This window comes from Pteropus medius, unplaced genomic scaffold, assembly GCF_902729225.1.
Source record: "Pteropus medius unplaced genomic scaffold, Ma_sr-lr_union100, whole genome shotgun sequence".
NCBI classification, from domain to species: Eukaryota; Metazoa; Chordata; class Mammalia; order Chiroptera; family Pteropodidae; genus Pteropus; species Pteropus medius.
Genome location: NW_024352783.1, coordinates 7,042,717 through 7,068,940, shown reverse-complemented (window position 1 = coordinate 7,068,940; position 26,224 = coordinate 7,042,717). Strand labels below are relative to the sequence as shown.

Below are 26,224 nucleotides of genomic sequence, written 5' to 3'. Positions count from 1 at the left end.
AGACATATACATGAAACAATTACAAGAAACACAACACACAGATTCTAAAACATTTTTTATATGGAAAATTTCAAATTTCAAAAGTAGATAGAACAGTGTAATAACTATTCACATAATCATCACCCAGCTTCGATAATTATCATTATTATATTTCATCTTTGAAAATCATTTAAAATGCTTTCTTGTGTGATTTAAAGGAAATTCCAGACACCATGCCATTTTGTCTGAGCAAGACAAGCTTTGAGACGACAGACATCTCCTTGAGTTGGGGAGGTTGAAAAGTACTTGTATTAGGGGGTGTCTATTTTCAGTTTGACAGAAGAAATGACAAAAATCTAGTGGCCCAAGGACAGGCTCTGGTAGTTCTGCTGTCCTGGAGTTACCACAGAGACAATCCAACCATGCACCTTTTTCTGGCTTCATTCTAGAGTCCCAAGGGAAGAGTTCATTCCAGTGTATTTGTGAGATGAATAGGCTATTTTCTGGAAAAGCAGACATGCCCAAGGCAAGATACACTTCTGCTCTGTTGGATGACCTGGATGCTGTCAGAGACCTGTCTTCTGGAGTCAGAAAATATCGGGACTTCATCCGTTACCTGCCCATCCACCTCTCCCAATATATTCTAAGTATGCTGGGGTGTATTGGGGGATTTCTCAAGAGACCTCCCCATTGCATTCCAGTTTGAAGGTTCCCAGGTCTATCTTTTTTTTTTTCAGGTATGCTGGATAAAAATACCCTGCACAAGTGTGCCTCTGTGAGCCAGCACTGGGCCACATTGGTACAACAAGTCAAGATGGACCTGTCGATGCATACATTTATTCAGAACCAGATTGCCTTATTGCAGGTACTTCCTGTCTGGGAGAGGACAATCTGGAGAGTAGCCTCATTTCCCTGTTAAGGTTGGCCTGACCTTTACCTGGCCTCCTGCTCCACATTTGCTGCTTTGTATTCTTCAGCAGTCACTTTCTTTTTAATGTAGACTCCCTGTTAATCACCCTTTACTGTCTCATTGTCAGTGTGTCTAGCAGGGACAACATATATAGAAACCTCTCAGGAAGAGAGAGGCAGAGAGGCAGAGCCTTTCTGTAACCTCACAAAGCAGGAAATTTTTCCCCCAAGAGCTATATTGTGGTTTATGCAATGAGAAAGCCATGAGTATATTTCTGGGTCAGCCTTATGTGGTACACAGATGTTTACAAGGCAACCAACTTTATTTTTAGGTTAAAATGCAATTTTCCCCCTGATAGTAACCATCTCTAGCATTTTTTCTTCTGTTTCTTGCCTTAAGCCCAACCTTAAATTATGGATTCTTGGTAGCTTGGATTTTTTCCAGCAGAGATAGAAGAGAGAAGATGAGAAGAAGCAGGTATTGTGAGGCAGGCCATATTCTGGAAAGCTGGGAACTGCTGACCATCTCTTGCTGGTCTTGCTACATATCTTTGGCATCATCATCCTCCTTAAGCCAGTCTGCATCTACTCTGGGCCTAAGTGGCCAGGCCCAGAGTTTCCTTAGCCAGAGCTTACCCATCTTTCAGATCTTGCCAAGCACTAATTTTTTTTCCCCTTCTCTTAGAGAATAGGAACCAAGAATGGCTATTTTCTGTTATTTTTTCCCCTCAGGGATCCTACACAAGGGGAATAGATCCTAATTACGCCAACAAGCTTTTTATCCCAGTTCCTAAAATGACAGATGATGGAAAGCGTGTGCGTGTGAAAAATCAGAAATGGAAACTGAGAATGAAGGTGGGTTCTGATGGCAGCGGGGGGCGGGGGGAGGGAAGGGAGAAGACAAATAACTGTGCATGTCTCATTCTTACTGTCTGTTGAAGGTTGAAGTCCAGGCTCGGTCTTCACATAGGACTTAGGAAATGGGAACATATTGGATATAGGAGGTGACATTCCTTAAGGGAGACAACAGTTCTGTGCTATGTGTTCTTAAGCAAGTCATTTCCTTTCTTTAAGTCTTAAATGCCTCATCCATTAAATGAGTGATTGATGTCATTGTCCTTTTTAGGGTTCTTCCTTACTTCAAATCCCATGGCTATATCCTATGTTCATGGTACCAAGTCATCTAGTAGAGATCTCAGAACCAGGAACAACATCAGTGATAGCTATCAGTCCATGAATCTAGAGGCTGTAAGAGTCTGTGGATCTGGAATGAGAAGGACATGAAGGGAGCGCCAGGGCTGGTACAGAATGTCCAGGGTCTAGAATGAATTAAGCTTTCTCACCTTTCACTTACAGGTTCATTCTGATTCTTAGATTGAAGGGGAGAGTTAATTAACAGTAGACCTCCATACCAAATCTTGAGCAATAATGAAGAGTAGATAGAATACTGTGAGCTCTATGTTATGCCTATCCAGCAGAACATAAAACCATCAGATTTCTAAAACCATTAGATTTCTGCTCCCTCCTCTCTGCTCAAAGGCCTTCTATTTTGAGATCTATTCAATGGGCCTTGAAAGAATACTTAATGAGAGCTGGTCAGACTGTAGTTTCCCATAAGGAAACTAAATAAATTATAATTTGAGATATAGAAGCCTCCAGAGAAACTATCTAGTTCATATGTCTGTAGATGCCAGACAGGTCCCATGAATGAGTGAGATGGGTAGTGTGAACAGTAAAGAATGGTGGGACTGTGATGACCTAGAGAGTTTACTTCCTATCCAGAGGGCCAGTTTCTACTCAACTGCAGCTATTTATTGCCTTGGGAGACTGTGGACCTCAATCTTCCAGACCATCTGAGCTTTTAAAAGAAGCTAGGGATTTGAATTATCATGTGATAATTTGCTTTTCTTAAATGCTTTTCTTATTTACCTCATTTGACCTGCAATTAAAAAAAAAAAATCTCTGAGTTGGCCCATTAACTCATTTTATAGAGGAAGACACTGAGGCACAGAGAGTTCCAGGTCTCTTAGCTAGTGGAGTAACAGAGATACAAGTTAAATGCTGATCTGCTTTTTTCCAAGCCTGTTGCTTTGTTAAATATAACAAAACTAACACCCTTATTCCTTAGGTGATGTAGCTAGTAACTGTCTGAAAAAAAAAAAGACTACCCAGACAGTGTTTAATATTTTAGAAATGTATAATTTAAGAAAAGAGAGAGAAACAAGTAATGCAGTATGGAGACCAGAAGAAACACGTGAAATAGAAAGATTAAGCAATTAAGGGACCTGCTAGGAAAAGGTGGAAGTGAGTGCTTTTGAGGGGTGCTGATTGAAATGGATACTGAGCTGAAACAGTGTGCCAGGCATGTTGCCAAGGGCTTTATACACATCATGTACTTGATCTTCACTATAGGTCGGGTAGATAGCATTTTTCCCAGTTTACGGAAGTGGAAAATAAGGCCATGATGTTAGAAAACTTGCCCAAATTCTCAGAGCTGGTCAGTGGAAAAACTGGGATTTGAACCCAAGTCTTTTTCCTCTCAGTGACTCTACCATGTAGTTTCTAGGCTCTTAAACTTAATTGATGAGTAAGAGCCAAGGAATTCCAGAGAACTGGATTGAGAAGCCGAGGAAGCCTCATTTAATTCAAGGCAGGACATCAGAACTTCTTGGACACTGGAGGACAGGCAGTTAGACAGATTTTTCCTGGGAGAGACTTCTAGGTGGATATCAGTGCTTGGATAGAGATTTGGAAGGCAAGTGAGCTGAGGAAAGCAGGTATCTTGGAAAGTCTACAAGCATAGAGAAAGCTAAGGTTTGGAAGGAGACTTAGGAAGAGATGTCCTCAGGAGGACTCCAGTTACAAACATGATGGTGTGATCTTCTTTGCTTTTGTGATAAATCTCACCCAAGTTTTTGGTTTCCTGGTAGTGTGATTATTTTATGCTGTTTGAGAGTGAAGAGTATGGCTAGGAATAAGAATGGAACTGGGAGTCCAGTTGAGTCATCTATGCTAGAATTTAGTATACCTGGCATGCCATAGCTGCTCAGAAAGTGTATCATGAAGGGAGGGAGAGAAGCAGGGAGGGAAAAGGAAGAAAGGGAGGAAAGAAGGAAGGAACGATTGAAAAGGAAAGGCAAGCACCACTGTTGAAACTTGATGAAATTTATTTCTTCTCTCTGAGGCTCAGATATTTCATCTGTAAAATAATGAGAATACTTTGTGGGGTGAATGATATACTTTGTGAGGCAGCATTTAGGAGAAATTAAGGTTGTAGATGTATGAAAACTTTGAAGCACAAATACATAGAATGTGTAGCAGTAATTTCACATATGGTTTGAGTTCCCACAAGTATGCTTTGTACAGTCAGGTATATGCAATATAAATGTGAAACCCTCACCTTCATGAAATGGTCAGTCAAAGGGAACCTGTGACTTGACTTGTGAGCATACCCTTCATGAGCTCATTTTTGGAAAAGTTGTGCTATCAGCAACATTGAAAGTTCATGGAATCAGAACACAGAGGTAGAAGAAGAATTAGGACCCTTGACTCAATATTTTCTAACTCAAGGATTACTTTAGTGCTGGTTCATTGGCCCCTTCCATCATCCTGTAGCAGCAGCGAGAGTCTGAAGAAGAAGAATCCATGGGCCTTTGTGCCCTTGCCAGGGGAGACTCTAGAGCAGTGGTCCCCAAGCCTTGGGCCATGGACTGGGACTGGTCCATGGCCTGTTAGGAACTGCACCACACAGCAGGAGGTGAGCAGCGGGTGGGCAAGCAAGTGAAGCTTCGTCTCTGTTTGCAGCTGCTCCCCAGTGCTAGTATCACCACCTTAGCTCTACCTCAGATCATCAGGCATTAGATTGTAGTAGGAGTACAGTCTCTGGTGCCAAAAAATTTGGGGACCGCTGCTCTAAGGGATGTGTAGGTAAAGTTGCTGCTGTGCTTTGACTCCAAGTGTTTCCTTGTTAGAATGACTACAACCTGTGGACTGCATACCAGAACCAGGAAACCCAGCAGGTCCAGATGGAGGAGAGAAATGTCTTCTGTGGGACTTACAACATCCGCATTCTCTCTGACATGTAGGTACTGGAGTCCGAGCTCAGGTCTTCAATGACCCTTGAATTATCCACACTGGCGTCTTAGGATTTCCATGACTCTTGTTCACTTGAAAAAGCAACACTTCCTCATCTCAAGCTCTAGCTCCAAACTAACAAGAGATCTTATTTGGAGAAGAGATGCTTGAATTTTGCATCATTCTCAGCACTGTGTGGAGGACACTTTCCCCTTATAAATTTTGGATGTAGTGACCAACAATCTTTTGTACAATTTATATGCACGAAATCTTACTTTTTTTGAAGTACCTTTATTGCTTTATTCTAATTTTCGAAGTAATATATACTTAGTGGGAAAAAATGCACCAAATGCCAGAAAATGTATAGAGAAAAGCAAACATCTCACATAATCTTGTCATCTAGAGATAATCAGCACTAATATCGATATCTATCATACATTTTTTTCTTTGCGTGCATAAATACATATTTTAAATAGAAGTGGGGTTATAGTATACATATTTCTGTAACTCTTCAAGCAAAATACTGTGGATATCTTTCCATGTTAAATATGAAAATGGTATTTATGAAAACTATATAGTGTGACATCACTTAGATATGCCATAAGAAGACCCTTTAATAACCATTCTTTAGGCCTAGGTTTCACTCTTCTGCCATTCTTTAGGCCTAGGTTTCACCCTTCATTCATGAATGTGAAGGCCTCTCTTTTGTGAATCATACTAACAAATTACATCTTGATCAGTCAGTAAGGGGAAGATAGAGCAGATAGGGGAAAGGCAAAGTTGAGTTTTTATGAATATGGTGATAAGTGCTCTTTAAAAGAGATAATGACTGCTTGAACTCAAGATATGACAAATGGAATGAGGACAAAATTGCTCCTCATATTTAGAGTGACTGTACATCCCTGTTTACTGAAATAATCCCACTTTACTCTGTGTTCCTGGAATAATTAATAGTAGTGTCTCCTTTCACAATAAAAAATGTTTGGGCAGTAAGTTATTTGGTCGTTTTTCTTATATTTTATTTATTTGCTGATAATCTTACGGGGGTTGCATGGATAAAGTTGGAAAATTAATCCAACTTGTTCTGTTTAATGTACTACAAGCTCATTGAGGGTAAGGTCCATATCTTACTCATCTTTGTATTTCCCATGGTTCCTATTAGCACAGGACTTTGAAACTAATATATGCTCATTGGATATTGGTTAAGAAAAAAAAGATTAAAAAGAAACAGTGGGATATGTGGTGGGTATAGATAGGGCTTTGCAACTCTGTTCCTGTGAGGTTTTTTTCATGAAAAAAAGTTTCCGTAGTCAAATAAGTTTGGGAAATACTTCATACTCTATTCTCTATCTTGAGGATTTATCATATACATTAGCAGAATTTTATTTTATTTTATCATTTTAGATTTGCCTTTTGTCTTTAGGTTTTAAATCTACCTGAAATGGATTTTTTTTTGTTATGTTATGAGTTAGGTTTCCATTAGGGGCCCGTTAATACTAGGCCTTGCCTTCTGCTATTTTCCCTTTTGGAAGGCCCTAAATTTTCCATTGTACCTGAAGATGAAAGCCATTGTGCTGAGTTCCAGGCAGGAATCTAACTCTTCTTTCATGGATCATCCTTTTCCCCGGCAACTCAGGTGGGACAGAAATAGAATCATCCACTATTCTGGGGGAGATTTGGTAGCTGTGTCATCTAATCGGAAGATTCAGCTTCTGGACATCTTACAAGTAAAGGAGATACCCATTGAGTTCCGAGGCCATGCTGGGAGTGTCCGCGCCCTCTTCTTGTGTGAGGATGAAAACTTTCTGCTGAGTGGGAGTTATGACCTGAGTATCAGGTGAGAGTTCCTAGAAAGTTGTGGTACATACTCCACCCAGAGCTTCAAGTCAGCCTATGGAGGAAGCACACATGCTTTTTCCTTTTTTCTTTTTTCGTTTATTGAAAAGTTATTCTAAATGATACTGACTTCTAAAATAACCCACAACATTTATTTTTGGCAAAATAAAAACCTTATATGTTTGTATGTTGTTTAAACTTTATATGAGATAGACATATAACGATTATCAGGTCTATTTTCTTTCTGATTCTATTTGAGTCAGAAAGTGTCTTTTTTAGCATTCTTAGGTGAAGGCAAAATTTATATTTCTTTTTATAGTTTCCTTCAGAGAAAAGTAATTTTTTGTGGGTATAAAATATGGTATGGAAGCAAAATAGTGTTAAAATGTATATATATATATATATTTTAAAACAATATAATAAAAACACATGTACTCATTACTCAGGCCAAGAAATAGAACATTATCATTCTTTAAATCCCCTTTGTGCCTTTCCCCTATTGCCTCTTTCTTCCTCCCAACCAGAGATGATGTTATTGTAATTCTATAGTAATTACTCCCTTGTAGTTTTAAAATAAATTTCTTTATAGCGTTGCTACCTATTTATCTCTAAATATATCTATTACTTTTGTCCATTTTTGAACTTAACATCAATGGAATTGTGTTTTAAGAATTCATCTGTACTTGATTCTTGCACTGAACTATGATTTTGAGATTCATTCATATGATGTAGATAGCAGTAATGAATTTATTTTCACTGAGATACAGTATTTTATTGGATAAATATACCATAACTCACTTACTTATTCTTCTGTTAATGGATATTTAAGATGTTTCTAGTTTTTTAAAATTCTTTCAAAGAGCATGCCATAAATGTTCTTGGATTTGTCTCCCGGTGCCCACGTACATGAGTTAAAATTTTTTTTATTGAGATATAATTGACAGATGACATTTTAGTTTTAGGTGTACAACATAATGATTTGATATATGTATATATTGCAAAATGATTACCATGGTAAGTTTAGTTATATCCATCACCACAGATAGTTAAAATTTGTGTGTGTGTGTGTGTGTGTGTGTGTGTGTGTGTGTGTGTGTGAGATGATGAACTTTAAGATCTACTCAATTTTCATATATATGTACAGTATTGTTACCTGGAGTGCATGAGTTTTTTTTTTTTTTTAAAGTATATTCTTAGTAGTGGAATTTTTTCCTAGGTAGGAGTATTAAATTGTTTTCCAAAGTGGTTGTATTTACTCACACTTCCATCGGCAGGGTATGAGAAGATCCCTTATAAATCTTCATGAACACTTAGTATTGTCAGTGTTGAATATTTGCCAATTTGCCAAAAACTTGCCAATCTAATGGGTATTAAAAAATCCTCATTGTAGTTTCAGTTTTAACTTTACTGATTACTAATGAGGTTGAACATCTTTTCATGTGTATATGAGTCAGGGTTCTTCAGAGAAACAGAACCAGTATGTGTGTATATATATATATATATATTGTGTGTGTGTGTGTATCTATCTATATCTATCTATATCTATCTATCTATCTATCTATCTATCTATCTATCTATCTATCTATCTATAGAGAGAGATTTGTTACAAGAAATTGTCTCATGTAATTATGGAGCCTGGAAAGTCTAAAATATGCAGCGTGGGCTGGCAAGCTGGAGACCCAAGAGAGCTGAGGGTGCAGATGAAGTCTACAGGCCATCTCCCTCTTGCGTTATGGAGAGAAATCTGCTTTAGTCACAGTTTACCAATTTAAATGTTAATCTCGTCCAAAAACATCCTCTAAGTTGACACATAAAATTAATTATCACAATATGTTTTAGAGCCATTTGTGTTTCCTCTTCTATGAAATTCCTGTTCAGTTATTTGTCGTCATCATTTATCTTTTTTCTTTTTCTTTGGTTTAGCCCATTTTTTTTTCTGTTGATTCTTTTATCCTTTCCTTATTGATTTATAGGAGTTTTTTATATTTTCTGGATACTAATTCTTGTTTATTTTTGTGTTGTATATTTGTTCTTCTGATTTAAGACTCATCTTTTCACTGTGGTGTCTTTTGATGTACAGAAATCATTAACTTTAATGTAATAGACTCTGTCAATTTGACATGTTTAAGATACCCTTTCTTACCTTAAAGCCATGAAGACATTCTCCATAGTAACTTTTTAAAAGTTTTTTTTTTTGAAAATAGGTTTGCCTTTCATCTTTAGATATTAAATCTACCCAAAACTAGCTTTAGTTATTATTTGTGGTACGGGTCCAATTACCTTTTTGTTTCCTTTCTTCATTTGGAAATTTAATTATCTGAGTATCATTTATGAAAAAAACTATCCTTTTCCCCATTGGTCTGTACTACTTGCATTCTGATAAGGCAAGTGTCCATATTTTTAAATTTTGTGTTCTCTACTCTATTTCATTTGTCTGTTTGACTATTGTTGGTTAATACCATATTGTCTTTACTTTCATTTTTAAAGGCTTTATATCTGGTAGGACAAATCCCCGCCTCTTCTTCTTCTTCAAATGTTTTAGCCTTTCTTAGACTTTGGCGCTTCTATCTAAATCTTTTTTGGTGGGGAAGAAAGAGGGAGATTTTTTTTCATTCTTTTCCAGACCTCAGGTGCAGAGGATTGAGTGGATTACACTTCCCTGTTATGTCATAATTATTGGTTTGTACAAGGCTCCATTTCTAGTTTATTTATTTATTAATTATATGTTATCTCTATTTTCACTCCTATTCTTATCTTTCTTCATGTGTTTCTTTTTTATTTATTTTTTTATGTTCCTTTAAAATGTGTGTTGATATATTTTGTATAATTATAAAAATTTTCATTTATAGTGTTATTTTAAATTCTCTTGGTTTCTAACTTTTGTACCTCACCTTATGTTTCAAAGATTCATCCATGTTACCCACCAGTCAGTTGATTTTTAAGTGTTGTATCATACTCCAAGGTCTGCATATGTACATTTTACCTACTTGCTTCCCCAGGGATAGACACTAGTTTGACTTCAAATAATGCTGTATTGATCAGCATGTCCTTTCATGAGCGTTGGGAGATGTCTTAGGGATATGTGCCCAGGAGAAGACTTGCTGAGACTTAAGATAGGTGGTACTTAATTTGACTAAGTAGCAAGTAATAAGTTTGCTTATTAACTTTTGGGGCTTCCTCTTTTTAAAATTGCCTGATTATGTCTTTTGCCCATTTTTCTATTGGGGCTACTCTAATTTTCTTATTAATTTGCAGTTCCTTGTATTTTCTTCTATATGTTAGTCCCTTGTCAATTTTAAAATTACAAGTATCTTCTATTTTTTTAATCAACATATTAACTTTGTTTATAGTATCTTCTGTTAAATAAAAATTCTTAATATTGATGTAATAAAATCAATCAGTTTATAATTTTTTTGGCCTTGTGTCTGTGATTCTTTCAAAATCAAGGTCACAAAGATATTTTTAAATATTTTCTTCTATTAACTTTATAGTTTTACCTTTTGCATTAAGTTCTTTACTCTATCTGCAGTCCGACTTTGTATGTGGTATTAAATAGAATTTTCATTTTACTTGTTTCTTTTTAAATAAAGTGAGCAGTTTTCCCCACAGCAACTACTAAATAACCTGCCATTTTCTTCATTGATTTATGGTGCCATCTTTATCACACAATAATTTCTCATGTGTACATGAGATTGTCTCTGTGAACTCAGTATTCTAAACCATTGGTTTGTTTTTCTGTTTTTGCATCAAAACCACCTTTTTTTATTTGAAAGACTTAATTTTTATAGAGCAGTTTTAGGTTACAGCAAAACTGAGCAGAAGGTACTGAGATTCCTCACCCATCCTCTGCTTCCATACATGCATATCATCCCCCATTATCAACATCCTCTAGCAGAGTGATATATTTGTTATAATTGATGAACTTATAGACTCATCATAATAACTCAAAGTTCATAGTTTACCTTAGGGTTCACTCTTGGTGTTTTACACTTTTTGAATTTGGACAAATATATGACATGTATCTATCATTATAGTATCATACAGGGTATTTTCATTGCCCTAAAAATGTGTTCTGCCTATTCATCCTTCTTACCCCAACATCTAGCAACCACTGATATTTTTAGTCTCCATAACTGTGCCTTTTCCAGAATGTCAAATAAGTGGAATCATACAGTAGATAGCCTTTTCAGATTGGTCTCTTTCACTTAGTAATATGCATTTAAATTTCCTCTATGTCTTTTCATGGCTTGATAGATTGTTTTTCTTTCACACTGAAAGATATTCCATTGTCTGGATATATCACAGTTTATTTATTCACCTACTGAAGGACATCTCGATTGCTTCTGAGTTTTGGCAATTATGAATAAAGCTGCTATAAACATCTGTGTGCAGGTGTTTTTGTGGATATTTTTTCAACTCCTTTGGGTAAATAACAAGGAGCATGACTGCTGGATCATATGGTGAAAGTATGTTTAGTTTTGTAAGAAACCACCAATTGTCTTCCAAAGTGACCGTATTATTCTATATCCCCATCAACAACAAATGAGAGTTCCTGTTACTTTATATCCTCACCAGCATTTGATGTTGTCAGTGTTCTGGATTTTGACTATTCTAATAGGTCTGTAGGGGTATCTTATTGTTTTATTTTGTGTTTCTCTGATTACCTATGCTGTGGAGCATCTTTTCATGTGCTTATTTGTCATCTATGTATCTTCTTTGGTGAGTTGTCCAAGATCTTTGACTAATTTTTTAATTGAGTTGTTTGTTTTTTTTATTGTTGAGTTTTAAGAGCTTTTTATATATCAGTCCTTTATCAGATGTGTCTTTTGCAAATATTTTTCTTCCAGTCTGTGGCTTTTCTTCTCATTTCCTTGACATTGTCTTTTGCAGAGCAGATATTTTTAATTTTAATAAAGTCCAGCCTATCAAATATTTTTTTCACGGATTATGCCTTTGGTGTTGTATCTAAAAAGTCATTGCCACATCCAAAGTCATCTAATTTTCTCCTATGCTATCTTTTAGGAATTTTATGGTTTTGGGTTTTACATTTAAGTCTATGCTCCATTTTGAGTTAATTTTTGTGAAAGCTATAAAGTCTGTTTTTAAATTCCTTTTTTGCATGTGGATATCCAGTTGTTTCAGCACTATTTGTTGAAAAGACTATTTTTGCTCCACTGTATTGCCTTTACAATCAGTTAACTATATGTGTGTCTATTTCTGGGCTCTCTATTCCTTTCTATTGATCTATTCGTTTATTCTTTCACCAATACCACAGTATCTTAAATTATTGAAACTTTATAGTAAGTCTTGGGCGTTGAGTAATATCAGTCCTCCAACTTTTTTCCTTTCCTTTGATATTGTGTTAGCAATTCTGAGTTTTATGTCTCTTGATATAAACATTAGAATAAGTCTGTTAATATCCACAAAATAACTTGCTGGGATTTTGATTGGGACCACCTTGTTTTTTAAATTTTTATTAAAACAAAACTGTTTTTAGTTTAAAGAATGTTTTAATATATGATAGTGGGGCAAGTTCTACTCTCTTTTTTTATGTAACTTAGCTATGGCATATATTTTTTGAGTTTTTAGAGTAAGTTTGTCAACTTAAAACACCTAACTAGACTTGAGTGGGGTTGCATTGAATTTATAGATTAACTTGTGCAACACATTTATTTCTTTGTTCTTAGAGCTTTAAAATTTTCTTTATAAAAGTCTTGTATATTCTTATTTAATACCTATAAACTTTATAATTTTATTGCTATTGTAAATGGTATCTTATTTTCGTTTATATTTTCAAATTGGTTGTTACTACTATAGAGAAATGATATTGATTTTTGTAGGTTGATTTTGTATTCAGCAACTTTGATAACCTGTCTTATTAATTCTAAAAGTAAATGTGTTGATTTGGTTTTTTTATGTAGATAATCTTATCAACTGGAAATGACAATATATTATCTCCTTTTCTAATACTTATATTATTAGTATATTATTATTTTTTTTCTATCATTCTAATTTGGCCTAGGCCTTCTAGTTTAAGCTGTAGCTGTGAGAGCAGGCATCTGTATCTTGTTCCCCTTTTTGAAGGGAGAATACCTATAGCTTCTCTTTTAAGCACATTACTTGCTGTTATGACTTTGGTTTATAAGTTTACTAAATCAAGGACGTTTATTTTATTTCTGTTTTTTTTCTAAAAGTATTTATCAAATATCATTTCTGCATAAGTTAAGAAAAACAACCTGGACATATGATTGACCATGTTGTTAAAAACAGAAATTTAGAACATGTTTTTTTCATACCTCTGGGACATCGTTAAACATACTGTGGGTGCATACTAGGCTTCAACAAACAGATAAGGCCATAGGACATTTGGGAATAATTGAAGAAAAAGCTTAACACATTCGAAGAAAAACAAAAGAAACATTTATTAACCATTTATTATGTGCCAAGTTTAATAATAACTCTATGAGGTAAATACCATTATTATCTCCATCATTTACAGATGGAGAACTGAGGTACAGAGTGGTTCCCTAACTTACCCAAGATCACACAGTTAATAAGTGATGGACCTGAGATTGGACCTCAGGCATCCTGGCTCCAGAGCCCATTATCTTAATATTACACTTTGACCTGTCATGAAAGCAATCTGGCAGAAGTGGGAGTCTGTATTAATGATAATTGAGAGACCTCAAGCAAGTTTGCTTATTAAAAAACAGTGTGACTCGTACATGTTTCCATATATCTTTTAGATGTGCTTTATAAATATACATAGAATATTTTGGGTCTAAGTGGTTGTAGTTAATTATTCTGTTGTTCCTGTTTGAAGATCAGCTCTACTGTTGAATCAGTGCCATGAATTCTAGGCCTGGTGGTCATTCCAGGGATCCTTCTACCTAATACCAACTAATATTTATCAAGAATTTTCTGCATGTTAGTCAATGTTCTAATGTTACATCTATTAATGCAGGGTCTCTCAACTTCAGCACTATTGAAATTTGAAGCTGGAGAATTCTTTGTGTAGTGCTGTTCCGTGCACTGTAAGATATTTAGCAGCATCCTTGAACTCTACACACTATATACCAGTAACAACTCCTTTCCCACTTGTGACAATCAAAAATGTCTCCAGACATTGTCAAAAGTCCCCTAGGGGTGGAAATAAGCTCAAGTGACAATCATTGCATTAATGTACTTAATTCTTCACAAAAACTCTATGTGGTAACTACTTCTATTACCATTTCCATTTTATCAATGAAGAAATGAAGCTTACACAGAAATTAAGTAAAGTTCCCAGAGTTATACAGTAGTAGGTGCTGAGACTGGGATTCAAATCCAGGCCTCTGATCTTAGCCATAAAATTTTGCCTCCTTCTAACTAACTACTTACTGATCTAAAGGAATTCTACATAGTATGATCCCTTGGGCACTGAGAAAATCTCAAAAACATTTTTTTGGCCTGATTCCTGCAGATATTGGGATCTGAAAAGCGGGGCTTGCATACGAATCTTCAATGGCCACCAGGGAACAATCACTTGCATGGATTTATATAAGAACAAGCTGGTATCTGGATCAAGAGATTGCCAGGTGAAAGGTGAGAAAGAAATACTCTAAACTTTCTAAGAAGTTTCCTCATTTTGATGGATTTCCAAAATACATGTTTTGCTCCTTTATCTAGGCAGTCATTCTTTTATTTATCTTTCTTCCTATCCATATATCATTGATCCATTCTTTGACAACTATTTGTTGAAAACTTACACTATGCTAGATACTGTGCTAGGTGTTAAGGAAAAATATGAGTATATAGCCTTTTTGATATGGCTTTTTATTTCCTCAGGAGGCTCATAGTTTCCTAATGGAGATAGATATATAAATATATAATGGAGATATAAAAATATGTGTATAATAACAACTGCCATTTATTTACTACCAACTTTGTGACTGCTATAGGTGCTTTATCTTATTATCTTATATTAATATTATCTTATTAACCCTCACAAGAACCCTATGAGGTAAATGCAGATGAGGAATCCAAAATTCAAGAGAAAAAAACCAACCGTCCCCAAATCGAAGCTACTAAGTGGTAGAGTGGAGATTTGAAATGAGAGCTGCCTGACTCTAAATCATGTGCTTCTAACCAACATGCAGAGTTCTAAGGAACCATAGAAGTAAGAGTAAAAGGGAAAGCATCACAGAAGGGGCGCTACTTGAGAATGGTCTTGAGAATGAGTAGTTCTAAGGGCAGAGGGAGAGTGGAGGATGTTCTACTCAGGCAAATTCACAGAACGTTGAAGAAGATGGTATATTCAGGGAATTTACTCTTGTTTGGTATGGCTGGACAGCAGCATGTCGTGTTGGAGATAAGTTTGTTTGTAGCCAGATTATCAAGGGCCTTCTGCATCATTGTAAGAAATTGAACTTTATCTTATAGGACATGGGAAGCTATAGATGAATTTTAACCAGAGGACTGACATGATCATATGTGTATTTGAGAAAGATAACTCTAGTGATAGTGTGGCAGAAGGATTTTGACAGGGGTGGCTATGTGGAGACAAGGGACAAGTTAAAACACTACTTAGTCTAGAGAACTGTGGTGTTTTCATTCTCTCGAAGAATAGGCAAAAGTGAAGAAACTCAGATGGATGTAAGTTTACATCATATGGCACAGACTCACTGAATGGAGATTTACAGAAGAAGAATTGACAGGACTTCACCACCAATTGGATATGAAAAATGAGAAAGATAGAAGAGCAAATGATGAGGCCAGATTTTTAACCTCAGGTCACTGGATATATGAAAGTGCAACTAATGGAAGTAGGAGCAACAGGGGAGTAGTAGGGTAGGGGGAGGAATGGGGGAGAAGGTGACGACTTCAATTTTGGACATGTTGAGTGTGGTAGGCAGAATAATGGCTGACCAAAGATATTCACATCTTAATCCCTGGAACCTGTGACTATGTTACCTTGCATGGCAAAGGGGATTTTACAAATGTGATTAAACTAAGGACCTTAAAATAGGGAAATTATCTTTGGTTATCAGTGTGGGTCCATGAATAATCATATGGACCCTTAAAGATGGAAACTTTCTTGTCTATGATCAAAGGGAGATGTGGCTATAAAAGAATGGTCAGAGAACTACAATATTACTGGCTTGAAGATGGAGGAAGGGAGACATGAATCAAGGAATGTGGGTGACCCCTAGAAGGTAGAAAAGGCAAGGCAATGGGTCCCCTTTCCCAGAGTATCCAAAAAGGAACAGAGCCCTGTTGACACCTTGATTTTAGCCTTGTGAGGTCATGTTGGATTTCTGTAAGATAATAAATTTGTGTTGTTTCCAGTCACTAAGCTTGTGGGAATTTGTTACAGCAGCAATAGAGAGCTAATACATTGAGTATGGGATTCCTGAGGATATCCAGGTGAGGATTGCAGGAGGAAGATGCAGGTGTGGCTATATGTTTGGAGCTCCAGGTATGTTGATTTGGTGGTTATCAATTATAATGAAAGTTGGAAGCCCCAGGTATGGATGAGATTTCCCTTGCAAATAAGGGAGAAAGAATGAAAAGAGAAGAGAAGCAAGGGACCCAGGAAACCACAGCATGTTAGAAGTAGGTGGAGAAAAAATATGAGAAAGAGAGAACAGAGTGGTGCAACATATGCAAACACTCAAATATTTAAACAAACACTGCTTAAAATACTCCCTACCTCTTTGCCCTCCTTAACCTGAATGAAAGTTTTGCTGCCATGATTGCTTTGGGAAGTAGGGCAGAAAGGATGAAAGGGTGAGGTGAGGGTCTGAATATAGAAAGGCAGATGAGATCTCCAAGCTTGAGAGTCTTGTGGGGCTGCAGGTAGACGAGAACAAAGGCAAAAAGAGTTAGGCTTTCACTTCAGGTGTAAAACTTAAGGGGACACCAAAAAATCTCAGTAATCAAGATATATATTTAAGTGCAATATTTAAAAAGTCAAAATTAATGCACAAAATACATGATAAAAAATATCAAAAGATCTCTCTTACCCTAGTCTTGACCCTGGCTACCAGCTTTCTTGTTTCCCCTAGGCTCTTCCCACCTACCTGGGTTACCAAAATAGTAGGAAAAAGAGACAATTAGAGACCTGAAAGGTAACTCCCACTTTTAAAATTCTTTAAACCAGAGCACTTTACCAGTGACTCTTTTAATTCATCTTTCAGTTTTCACACTTTTAGTTTGATAAAAGGGCCAATATATATGCAAAATGAATTGGAAAAAAGCATACTCAGATAGAATTATTCTAGCATACATGGTTAAGAGCTTGGCCTCTGGATCCAGAGTCCCTGGGCTTAAATCCCAGCTCAGTCTGCTTGTGTGATCTTAAGCAGGTTACTGAACCTCTCTATGCCTCAGTTTCCACATATGTATAGTGGGGAATAATAATAGTACTTGTCTTGGGAAGATGAGTTAATACATGTTGAGCACTTTGAATGATGTCTGGCTCATTGTTAGTGTGATATAAGTATCAACTATGGTTAGTTTGTTTTAGGTTATACATGATGTTGCCTGGGAGGTACTTTGGGAGATGATCAAGTTGACTTTAATGTTCTCATCTCTGAATTTGTGGTGCCCATTTTCAATATTTGCCTTTAAGTTCTGTTCTTCCACCCACCTATTATTCTCATATCCACCCAACTTTCAGTATACTAGGCAGTTGCTTTAGCACCATCTATGTAGAGGCAGCATTAAACCTAACCTCAGCTGTGACAATCTCTCAATTCTCATAATTCAAGTCAGATTCAGAAATATCTAAAATTGTTAATGAAGGTAGACAGCTTTCTTTTTTTCAGGGGGTGGATAGAAGTTGTGGGTCATGAGAATAGCATCAGGGAAGAATGACACCATGAAACATATACCATGGTTTTCCTGAAATCTACTCCATAGCAAGCATTTTTCAGGCTTGAGGAGGAGTCTTCTTGATGTGCTGTCCAGCACTTGGACTCTAAGGCTAAGTTCCAGGATCAGAGCCAAGATCTAGGCATTGCTGGCTCTCTCAAGAGCCCATGGTTAGGGACATCTGTGTATCAGGTATGTGGAGCTATTGGTGAGTCTGCAGGGGTTCTAGGCCAGGTAAAAGCCAATTAGGGTCTTATTTGATGAGCTCTGTTAGTCTTAGCTTCTGTGATAGAGTGTGAAACTCTACCGTAACCCACCTTCATCCCCTTCTTCCTCCCCAACCCCACCTTTCTCTCTCTCTCTCTCCCTTTCAGAGTGGGATATAGAGACAGGGAAGTGCCTGAAGACGTTTAAACACAAAGACCCCATCTTGGCCACCAGGATCAGTGATACCTACATTGTGAGCAGCTGTGAGCGAGGGATAATCAAAGTGTGGCACGTTGTCACAGCCCAGCTTGTAAAGGTGAGGGAGATGGGCACTGGAGGGAATGGGACACTGGTAGTGATGGATTGGAGAAGACTGATGGTCTGCCCACCATGTAGCTGCCAGACCACCCTAGAGCAATTGAGTTACAGTCACCAGAAAGGCAGTCCCAAAGAGCCGAAGGGGAAGGCCCTCTCCTAAAAGGACATGATATATGGGCTCAGGATATTTAAACAGCTGTAGAGATAATATTCCTTTTCCAGAATATTCTGGCATGGGGTAAGGGAATGAACGAAGTCACAATGGTTTTTCTCCTCACTTTCTGATGAGAACATTGGCTGTCTTGAAAGTGATTGAATGTTCATATACTTTCAAATATTCTTGTTGGATTTAAAACCCCCTGGGCCAGGAGCACAAGATCACAGTGAGAAGCTGCTGGCTTGGCCGGTAGATTTTTCCTACCAATATTTTTGTCACCTACTCTAGCCAGCATTTGTAGGCACAGAGATGCCCCAGGTGCCCTCCGGGGCCTGGTAAGGAGTTGGAGATGAAACACCTGATCCTTCACTTTCTGTCAGCAGAGGATACTGAATTCTGGCCCTCTGTAGTACTCTAGGAAGATGGGGCCTGCCTCAGCCACAGACCTACCAGGAATAATTCCTTCCCCTGATCACATTCTTCTTTCGCTGGAGAGAGAGTTCTGTAGAGAGGGAGGCATGGATTCCACAGGTCTTCTTAGCGCAAAGGTAAAGTCAGCTTAGTTAAATACCAAGTGAGTATGGTGGAATTCATCTAAAGGAAGCTTTCAGCTTTGGCCCTTAGAGAAGAAACAATCTGAGTTAAAGATGGGCTGAAAACAGAGCCATCTTTCCTTGCAGACTCTCAACGGTCACGAGGGAGCTGTGAAATGTCTGTGTTTTGACCAGTGGCATCTCCTCTCCGGAAGTACCGATGGCCTGGTCATGGCCTGGAGCATGGTGGGAAAGTATGAGCGATGCCTCATGGCTTTCAAGCATCCAAAGTATGTTCCAGGAAAGCCCTGTCTGATGAATGTGGTGCTCTCTCTTTTTCCCGTCATAGCCTAGACTTTGATTTTTGGCACGTCAGTCCCTTCTACTGTCTGCTGACCTGTGTCCCCTTTGCTCCTTACTTATTTCTGTTTTCCTCCTCCTCCAACTATTACCCATTCCCTGCCCACCTCACTTCTGTTTGGCCCATCCCTCTCCCACCCTCACTAGTTTCTATTAAGAAATAACAACACCAGATGTAGATTTTGAAGTGTTTGGAATGTTATACTTATGACACATGTGATATACTTATATCTGTTACCTACCAAACCTATGAATTTTGGCAGAACTGTCCCAAATAATGTCAACTCCAGTAAACTTAAAATTCTTGGAATTGGTCTTTACCATAGGAAGTTTGTGTTCACAAAAGCTTAAAATGATCCAAGCGACAAAGGTTTAAAAATAACTAAGGGCTTAAAGAAGGAGCTTACTTAAAGTCTGTGGGCTAGATTCTATTCCAGGACAGCAAATGGATTTCATTTTACAATTCCAATCCCAATTTAGTAGTGGTGGCTGCTTGGAGCCATTTGAGTAGTCTGAGGTCACACCTAGCCTTATTTGGAAAGGATATTGTGGTCAATTAACGGTTTTGCATTGGCCATATGTTTTATAGGCTGCCCTCTGCCACTCCTCTACCATGTGAATAATTCTTCTGAGTACAATATAAACAATTCCAGGAAGTGAAATGCTATCCTAATTCATTTAAAGAGTAAATGGGTCTTCCGGGGATCTACCAAGGGATAGTTATTTAGTAAAATATGGGCCTAGATTTCCTTATGCTCTCATAAGAACCTCTTGAGCAGGCGCTCTGGCTTTGTGGGAGTGGAAGGGGGTTTGGGCATATATGTGTATATTCTCTGTGGTGTATGACTTTATTATTGATGAGCGGGTGCTGGGAAAGGCCTGTGTTCAGTGATTTACCCAACCCTTAGGTGATTATTAGTAAGTCTTAGAGCATGTCATCTAGATTATCAAAACTTGACCTTAAGGAGGGAGTCAGATTTTATGATGTCACTTGAAAATTGTAACTATATATTTTTAAAACCTTCAAGTACAATTCAGTAGAATTTAGTCTGAGTATTAGAAAATAATTTGTTCCCAGCATACCTAGCAGTTTGGTTTCTATATCAATCCATAAGCCTCCTATTCCACCTCGGCTATGAGACCTTCTTAAACTATTCTCACTTCCATTGACTGACAGCCCCAACATACCATTCATATTAGTTCTTGATACCTTGCATAATTACAGCAAATCCACAGACATCTGGAGGACATGGTGAATCCTCTTGTTTATAGGGCCCCTCTCACTCATCTGTTGTAGCGCTGTATGTATGTAAGTGCTCAATAAATATTTCTAATTGATTGGTAATGAGGACTAATTTGACATATTGCCTTTCTAGAGAGTTATGATGATTAGACATTTTCTGAATATGACATAGGTAGGTGAAAAAAAAAAGATATAGTTGCTATCTGTTCTCTTGATCTAACATTTTTTCATCCAAAATTAAGATTGAGAGAATGAATATGAGAAATGAAATTAGAGGATGCATATTAGGGCTGACAATATTTATTTTTAGAAAAGCTTCTGTACTCTGTAGTGTCTTAAAAAAAACCCTTTATTTTTTAATGACTTCCACAGCTAGTATTGTAACAATATCTTTTTTCAATTTAAAAAATAAGATATAATTCATGTAACATAAAATTCACTATTTTATAGTGTACAATTCAATGGTTTTTAGTATATTTATAATGTTGTACAACCGTCACCACTATCTAATTAGAGAACATTTCCATCAGTCAATACTATGTCCTCTGTTTCATTTCTGATTTTAGTAATTTCAATTTTCTCTCTTATTTTCTTTGTCAGTCTAAGTAATTGTCACTTGTCTAGCTAAAGGTTTCTTGATCTTTTTAAAGAACGAACTTTTTTTTTCATTGATTTTTCTCTGTTGTTTTTCAAGTCTCCCATTTCATTGATTTCTGCACCTATAAATCCCCCTCTGAGCACTGGTTTAGCTGTATCCCCAAAGTATTAATATGTTGTGTTTTTATTTTCATTCATCTCAAAGTGTTTTCTAATTTCTTTTCTGAATTTTTCCTTGACCCAGTGGTTATTTAAGAGCATGATGTTTAATTTCCACATATTTATGAATTTTTCATATTTCCTTCTGTTATTCATTTATAATTTAATTCCACTGTGGTTGGAGAACTTTGTATGATTTCAGTTTTTCAAAATTTATTGAGACTTGTTTTGTGGTCTCATATGAGGCCTGCCCTGGAAAATGTTCCATATGCTCTTGAGATTAACGTGTACTCTGCTAGTATTTGGGGGAATGTTGGTACATGTCTGCTAGGTCTAGTTAGTTTATAATGTTTTTCAGGTCTTCTTTTTCCTTGCTTATCTTCTATCCAGTTCTATACATTATTTAAAGTGTGGTATTGAAGTCTTCATCTATGATTGTTGAGTTGAATATTTTTCCCTTTAGTTATATGAGTTTTGTCTCATATATTTTTAGGCTCTGTTTTGAGGTGAATATGCATTTATAATATCTTCTTCATGAATTCACCCTTTTGTTATTATATAATGTCCTTTTTTGTCTCTATTAACATTTTGTCTACAAGTCTATTTTGTGTGATATTAGTATGGTCACTGCAGCTCTCCTTTAGTATGGAGTACCTTTTCTCATTCTTTTACTTTTAACCTTTTTGTGTTTTTGATTCTAATGTGAATATCTTGTAGACAGCATATAGTTGAATCGTGCTTTTAAAAATTCTTCCAATCCTAGCCTTTTATTTGAAGAGTTAAATCCATTTATGTTTAATATAAAAAGAACTTATTCTACCATTTTGTTTTGTTTTCTATATAGTCTTGGGTATTTTTTTTGTTCTTCGATTCTTCTATTTTGACCCTCTTTTGCGTTAAATGGATATTTTCTAGTGTGTTATTTTAATTCTCTTATCATTTATTTTATTATCTGTTTTTTGAGTTATTTTCCTAGTAGTTGCCCTGAGCACTAAAATTAACATTTAAAATTTTAGCAATCTAGTTCACAGTAATATCAATCTAATTTCAATAGTTTACAAAAATTTTGCTCTGCCCCTCTTCTTTATTGTTATGAATTAAATCTTTATATTCTTACATCATCATAGACTCGAAATTATTGCTTTATGCAATAATTTTAAATGAGTGAAAAAAGTTATAAACAAAAAATACATTTTTATTGTCATTTATGTTTACCTATATAGTTACCTTTATTGATGTGCTTTATTTCCTCATGTAGATTTGAATTGTTACCTAATGTCCTTTCATTTCAACCTGAAGGACCCTGTATAGCATTTCATGTAAGGTAGGTCTACTAGAGACAAACTCTCAGTTTTTGTTTATTTAGGAATGTTTTAATTTTTCCAAATTGGGTTTGATGAATATAGAATTTTTGGTTTACAATTATTTTCTTCTTTCAACATTTTGAATATGTTATTTCATTGTTTTCTGGTCTCCATAGTTTCTGAGGTTTTCTGATGAGAAATCAGTTATTAACATAATTGAAGATCCTTTTTTATGTGATGAGCTACTTCTCTCTTGCCACTTTCAATACTCTTTGTCTTTGGCTTTTTACAGGTTGATTATGATACATCAAGGTGTGATCTCTTCGAGTTTATTTTAATTAAGGTTGCCGAGCTTCAGCTTCTTGGGTGTGTAGATTATTTTATCCATATTTGGAGTTTATAGTTATTATTTCTTCAAATATCTTTCATGCCCCCTTTCTCTCTTTCTGGGACTTTTATTATGCATATGTTGATGTCTGATGATGTCACACAGGTTTCTGAGACTGTTAATTTTTCTTCATTCTGTTTTTTTTTTCTGTTCTTTCTTTAGACTGGATAGTCTCAATTGACCGCTCTTCAAGTATTTTTCCTTTTCTGCCTATTTGAATCTGTTCTTGAGGCCCTCTAGTGAATTTTCATTTTGGTTATTGTATTTTTCAACTCTAGAATTTTAATTTGGATCCCTTTATAATTTCTAACTCTTTATCAATATTCTCTATTTGGTGAGACATTGTTCTAATGCTTTCTTTTAGTTTTGTACATGGTTTCCATTAGCCATTTTAACATATTTAAAATAGATAAAGTCTGTCTAGAAAGTCCAATCATTGTGATTCCTTGGACACAGTTTCTACTGATTACTTTTTTCCTATATATGGCTCATACTCTCTAGTATCTTTTTATGTTTCATAATATTTTGTTGAAAACTGGAAATTTAAAAAATTTTTATTATTAAATTTATTGAGTTAATAACATTATGCAAATTTTAGGTATACAAATTTATAACATAATCTCTGTGTACTCTATTTTGTGCTCAGCACCAAGTCAAGTCTTCTTCCATCACCTTGTATTTGACCCCCTTTACCCTCTTTGTCCTTCCCATCCCCTTCCCCGCTGGTAACCACCATTCTCTTGTCTGTATCTTTGAATTTGTTTTGTTTTGTTCATTTGTTGCTTTTTGTTTTATATCCCACATATGAGTGAAATCGTATGGTTCTTATTCTTTTCTGTCTCACTTATTTTACTTAGGACAGTACTCTCAAGATCTATCCATGTTGTTGCAAATGGCAATATTTTATCTTTTTATGGCTGAGTAGTATTTTATTGCATATATACACCACATCTTCTTTATCTAATCATCCATCAAAAGATAATTGGGTTGTTTCCATGTCTTGGCTATTGTAAATATTGCTACAGTGAACACGAGTACATATATCTTTATAAAACAGTGTTTTCAAAAATTTCAAGTAGGTACCCAGAAGAGGGATTGCTGAATAATATGGTAGTTCTATTTTTAACTTTTTGAGAAACTTTCATACTGTTTGCCATAGTGGCTGCACTAATTTACATTCCCACCAGCACTGCAAAGGGTTCCCTTTTCTCCACATCTTATCCAACATGTTATTTCTTGTATTATTAGTAATAGCTATTCTAACGGGTGTGAGGTGATATTGTGGTTTAGATTTGCATTTCTCTTATAACTAGTAATGATGAGCATTTTTTTTTCATGTATCTTTTGGCCATCTGTATGTCTTCCTTGGAAAAGTGTTTATTCAGGTCCTCTGCTCTTTTTAAAAATCAGATTGTTGTTGTTGAGTTGTACGAGTTCTTTATAAATTTTGGATATTAACCCCTATTGGAGATATCATTTGCAAATATCTTCTCCTATTCTGTTGATTGCCTTTTTGTTTTATTGATGATTTCTTTAGCTCTGCAGAGCTTTTATTTTTGCTCTTATTTCCCTTTCCTTTGGGGTCAACTGTACAAAGCCCCCTGCCCCAAGGCCAAGGTTTTTAATTTTAGTTCCTATGTTTTCTTCCTTGTATCTTATTGTTTCAGAGCTTATGTTCAAGTCCGCAGTCCATTTTGAGTTAATTTTTGTGTGTGGTGTCAGATAGCAGTCTAGTTTCATTCTTTTGCATGTGGCTTTCTAGTTTTCCCAACACCATTTATTGAAGAGGCTTCTCTTTCTCCATTGTATGTTTTATGCTCATTTATTGAAAATCCGTTGCCCATATATATGTGGGTTTATCTCTAGGATTTCACTTCTGTTCTATTGGTTTTTACGTGTGTTTTTCGGTCAATACCATACTGTTTTTGATTACTGTAGCTTTGTAATATAGTTTGAAGTCAACAAGTGTGATACCTCTGGCTTTGTTCTTCCCCCCCACCCCTCAGAATGGCTTTAGCTATTCAGGGTCTTTTGTGGTTCTTTACAAATTTGAGGATTTTTGATTCTATTTCTGTGAGAAATACTGTTGGGATCTTGATAGGGGTTACATTAAATCTATATATTGCTCTAAATAATATGGCCATTTTAACAATGTTAATTCTTCTAATTCACGAACATGGACTATCTTTCCATTTATTTATGTCTTTGATTTCTTTCAACAATGCTTTATAGTTTTCAGTGTACACGATCTTCATCTCTTTTGTTAAGTTTATTCCTAGGTATTTTATTCTTTTTTGGGAGTGTAAATGGGATTGTTTTCTTTATTTCTCTTTCTGATAGTTCAGTGTTATTATATAGGAATGTAACAGATTTTTATATATTGATTTTATGTTCTGCAACTTTATTGTATTTGCTCATTGTTTCTAATAGATTTTTTTTGTGGAGTCTTTAGGGTTTTCTATATATAGAATTGTGTCATCTGCATATAGTGACAGTTTTACTTCTTTGTTCCCAATTTAGATGCCTTCGATTTCTTTTTCTTGCCTGATTGCTCTGGCTTGGACTTCCAGTACTAATGGAATAACAGTGGTGACAGCGGGAATCTTTGTCTTGTTCCTGATCTTAGAGGAAAAGCTTTCAGCTTTTCACCATTGAGCATGATATTAGCTGTGGGTTTGTAATACACAGACTTTATTATGTTGAGATATGTTTCTTCTATACTTACTTTTTTGAGTTTTTTTTTTTATTACAAATGGATATTGTATTTTGTCAAATGCTTTTTTGCCCCTGTTGATATGATCATATGGTTTTTGTTTTATTTTGTTAATGTGGTATATCACCTTGATTGCTTTATAGATATTAAACTATCCTTGTATTCCCACTTGGTCACAATGTATTGTCCTTTCAATGTACTATTATATTCAATTTGCTAGTATTTTGTTAAGGATTTTTGCATCTATATTCATCAGAGATATTGGCCTGTAACTTTTTTTCGTGTGTGTTGTCTTTGCCTGGTTTTGGTATCAGGGTAATGTTGGCCTCATAAAATGAGTTAGGAAGTATTCCCTCTTCTCTCAAGTTGAATATTTTAATATGAAAACTCGGGCAATCAAATTTCTCACATCCTCAGTGTTTGTTCTTGCTGTTGCTTGTTATAGTCTTTATTGTTTGTTTATGTATTGTGCCTGTATTCTTTGTGTTGTTTGGTCACTGAAATCTCTGTTTTATTATCTTAGTGGTTCATTAGTGACTGGAAAGATATTTACTTGAATACCTGGAAATAAAATATCTTCTTTTTTTTTTTTT

General features: G+C 35.9%; 1 protein-coding gene across 4 annotated transcripts in view; it reads left to right on the top strand.

Annotated features, from left to right (window-relative positions):
- The window catches only part of FBXW10B (F-box and WD repeat domain containing 10B), a 52,328-nt gene that overhangs the window by 10,833 nt on the left and 15,271 nt on the right, over nt 1-26,224 (top strand). For 3 of the 4 annotated variants that reach the window (XM_039847409.1, XM_039847408.1, XM_039847411.1), the window contains exons 3-10: nt 429-626; nt 717-844; nt 1,621-1,743; nt 4,860-4,969; nt 6,599-6,799; nt 14,261-14,382; nt 18,027-18,175; nt 19,015-19,157. In XM_039847409.1, the coding sequence (XP_039703343.1) occupies nt 429-626; nt 717-844; nt 1,621-1,743; nt 4,860-4,969; nt 6,599-6,799; nt 14,261-14,382; nt 18,027-18,175; nt 19,015-19,157 (1,174 nt within the window). The remainder of the gene's footprint in view (nt 1-428; nt 627-716; nt 845-1,620; nt 1,744-4,859; nt 4,970-6,598; nt 6,800-14,260; nt 14,383-18,026; nt 18,176-19,014; nt 19,158-26,224) is intronic. The other variant, XM_039847410.1, reaches the window with a different exon arrangement.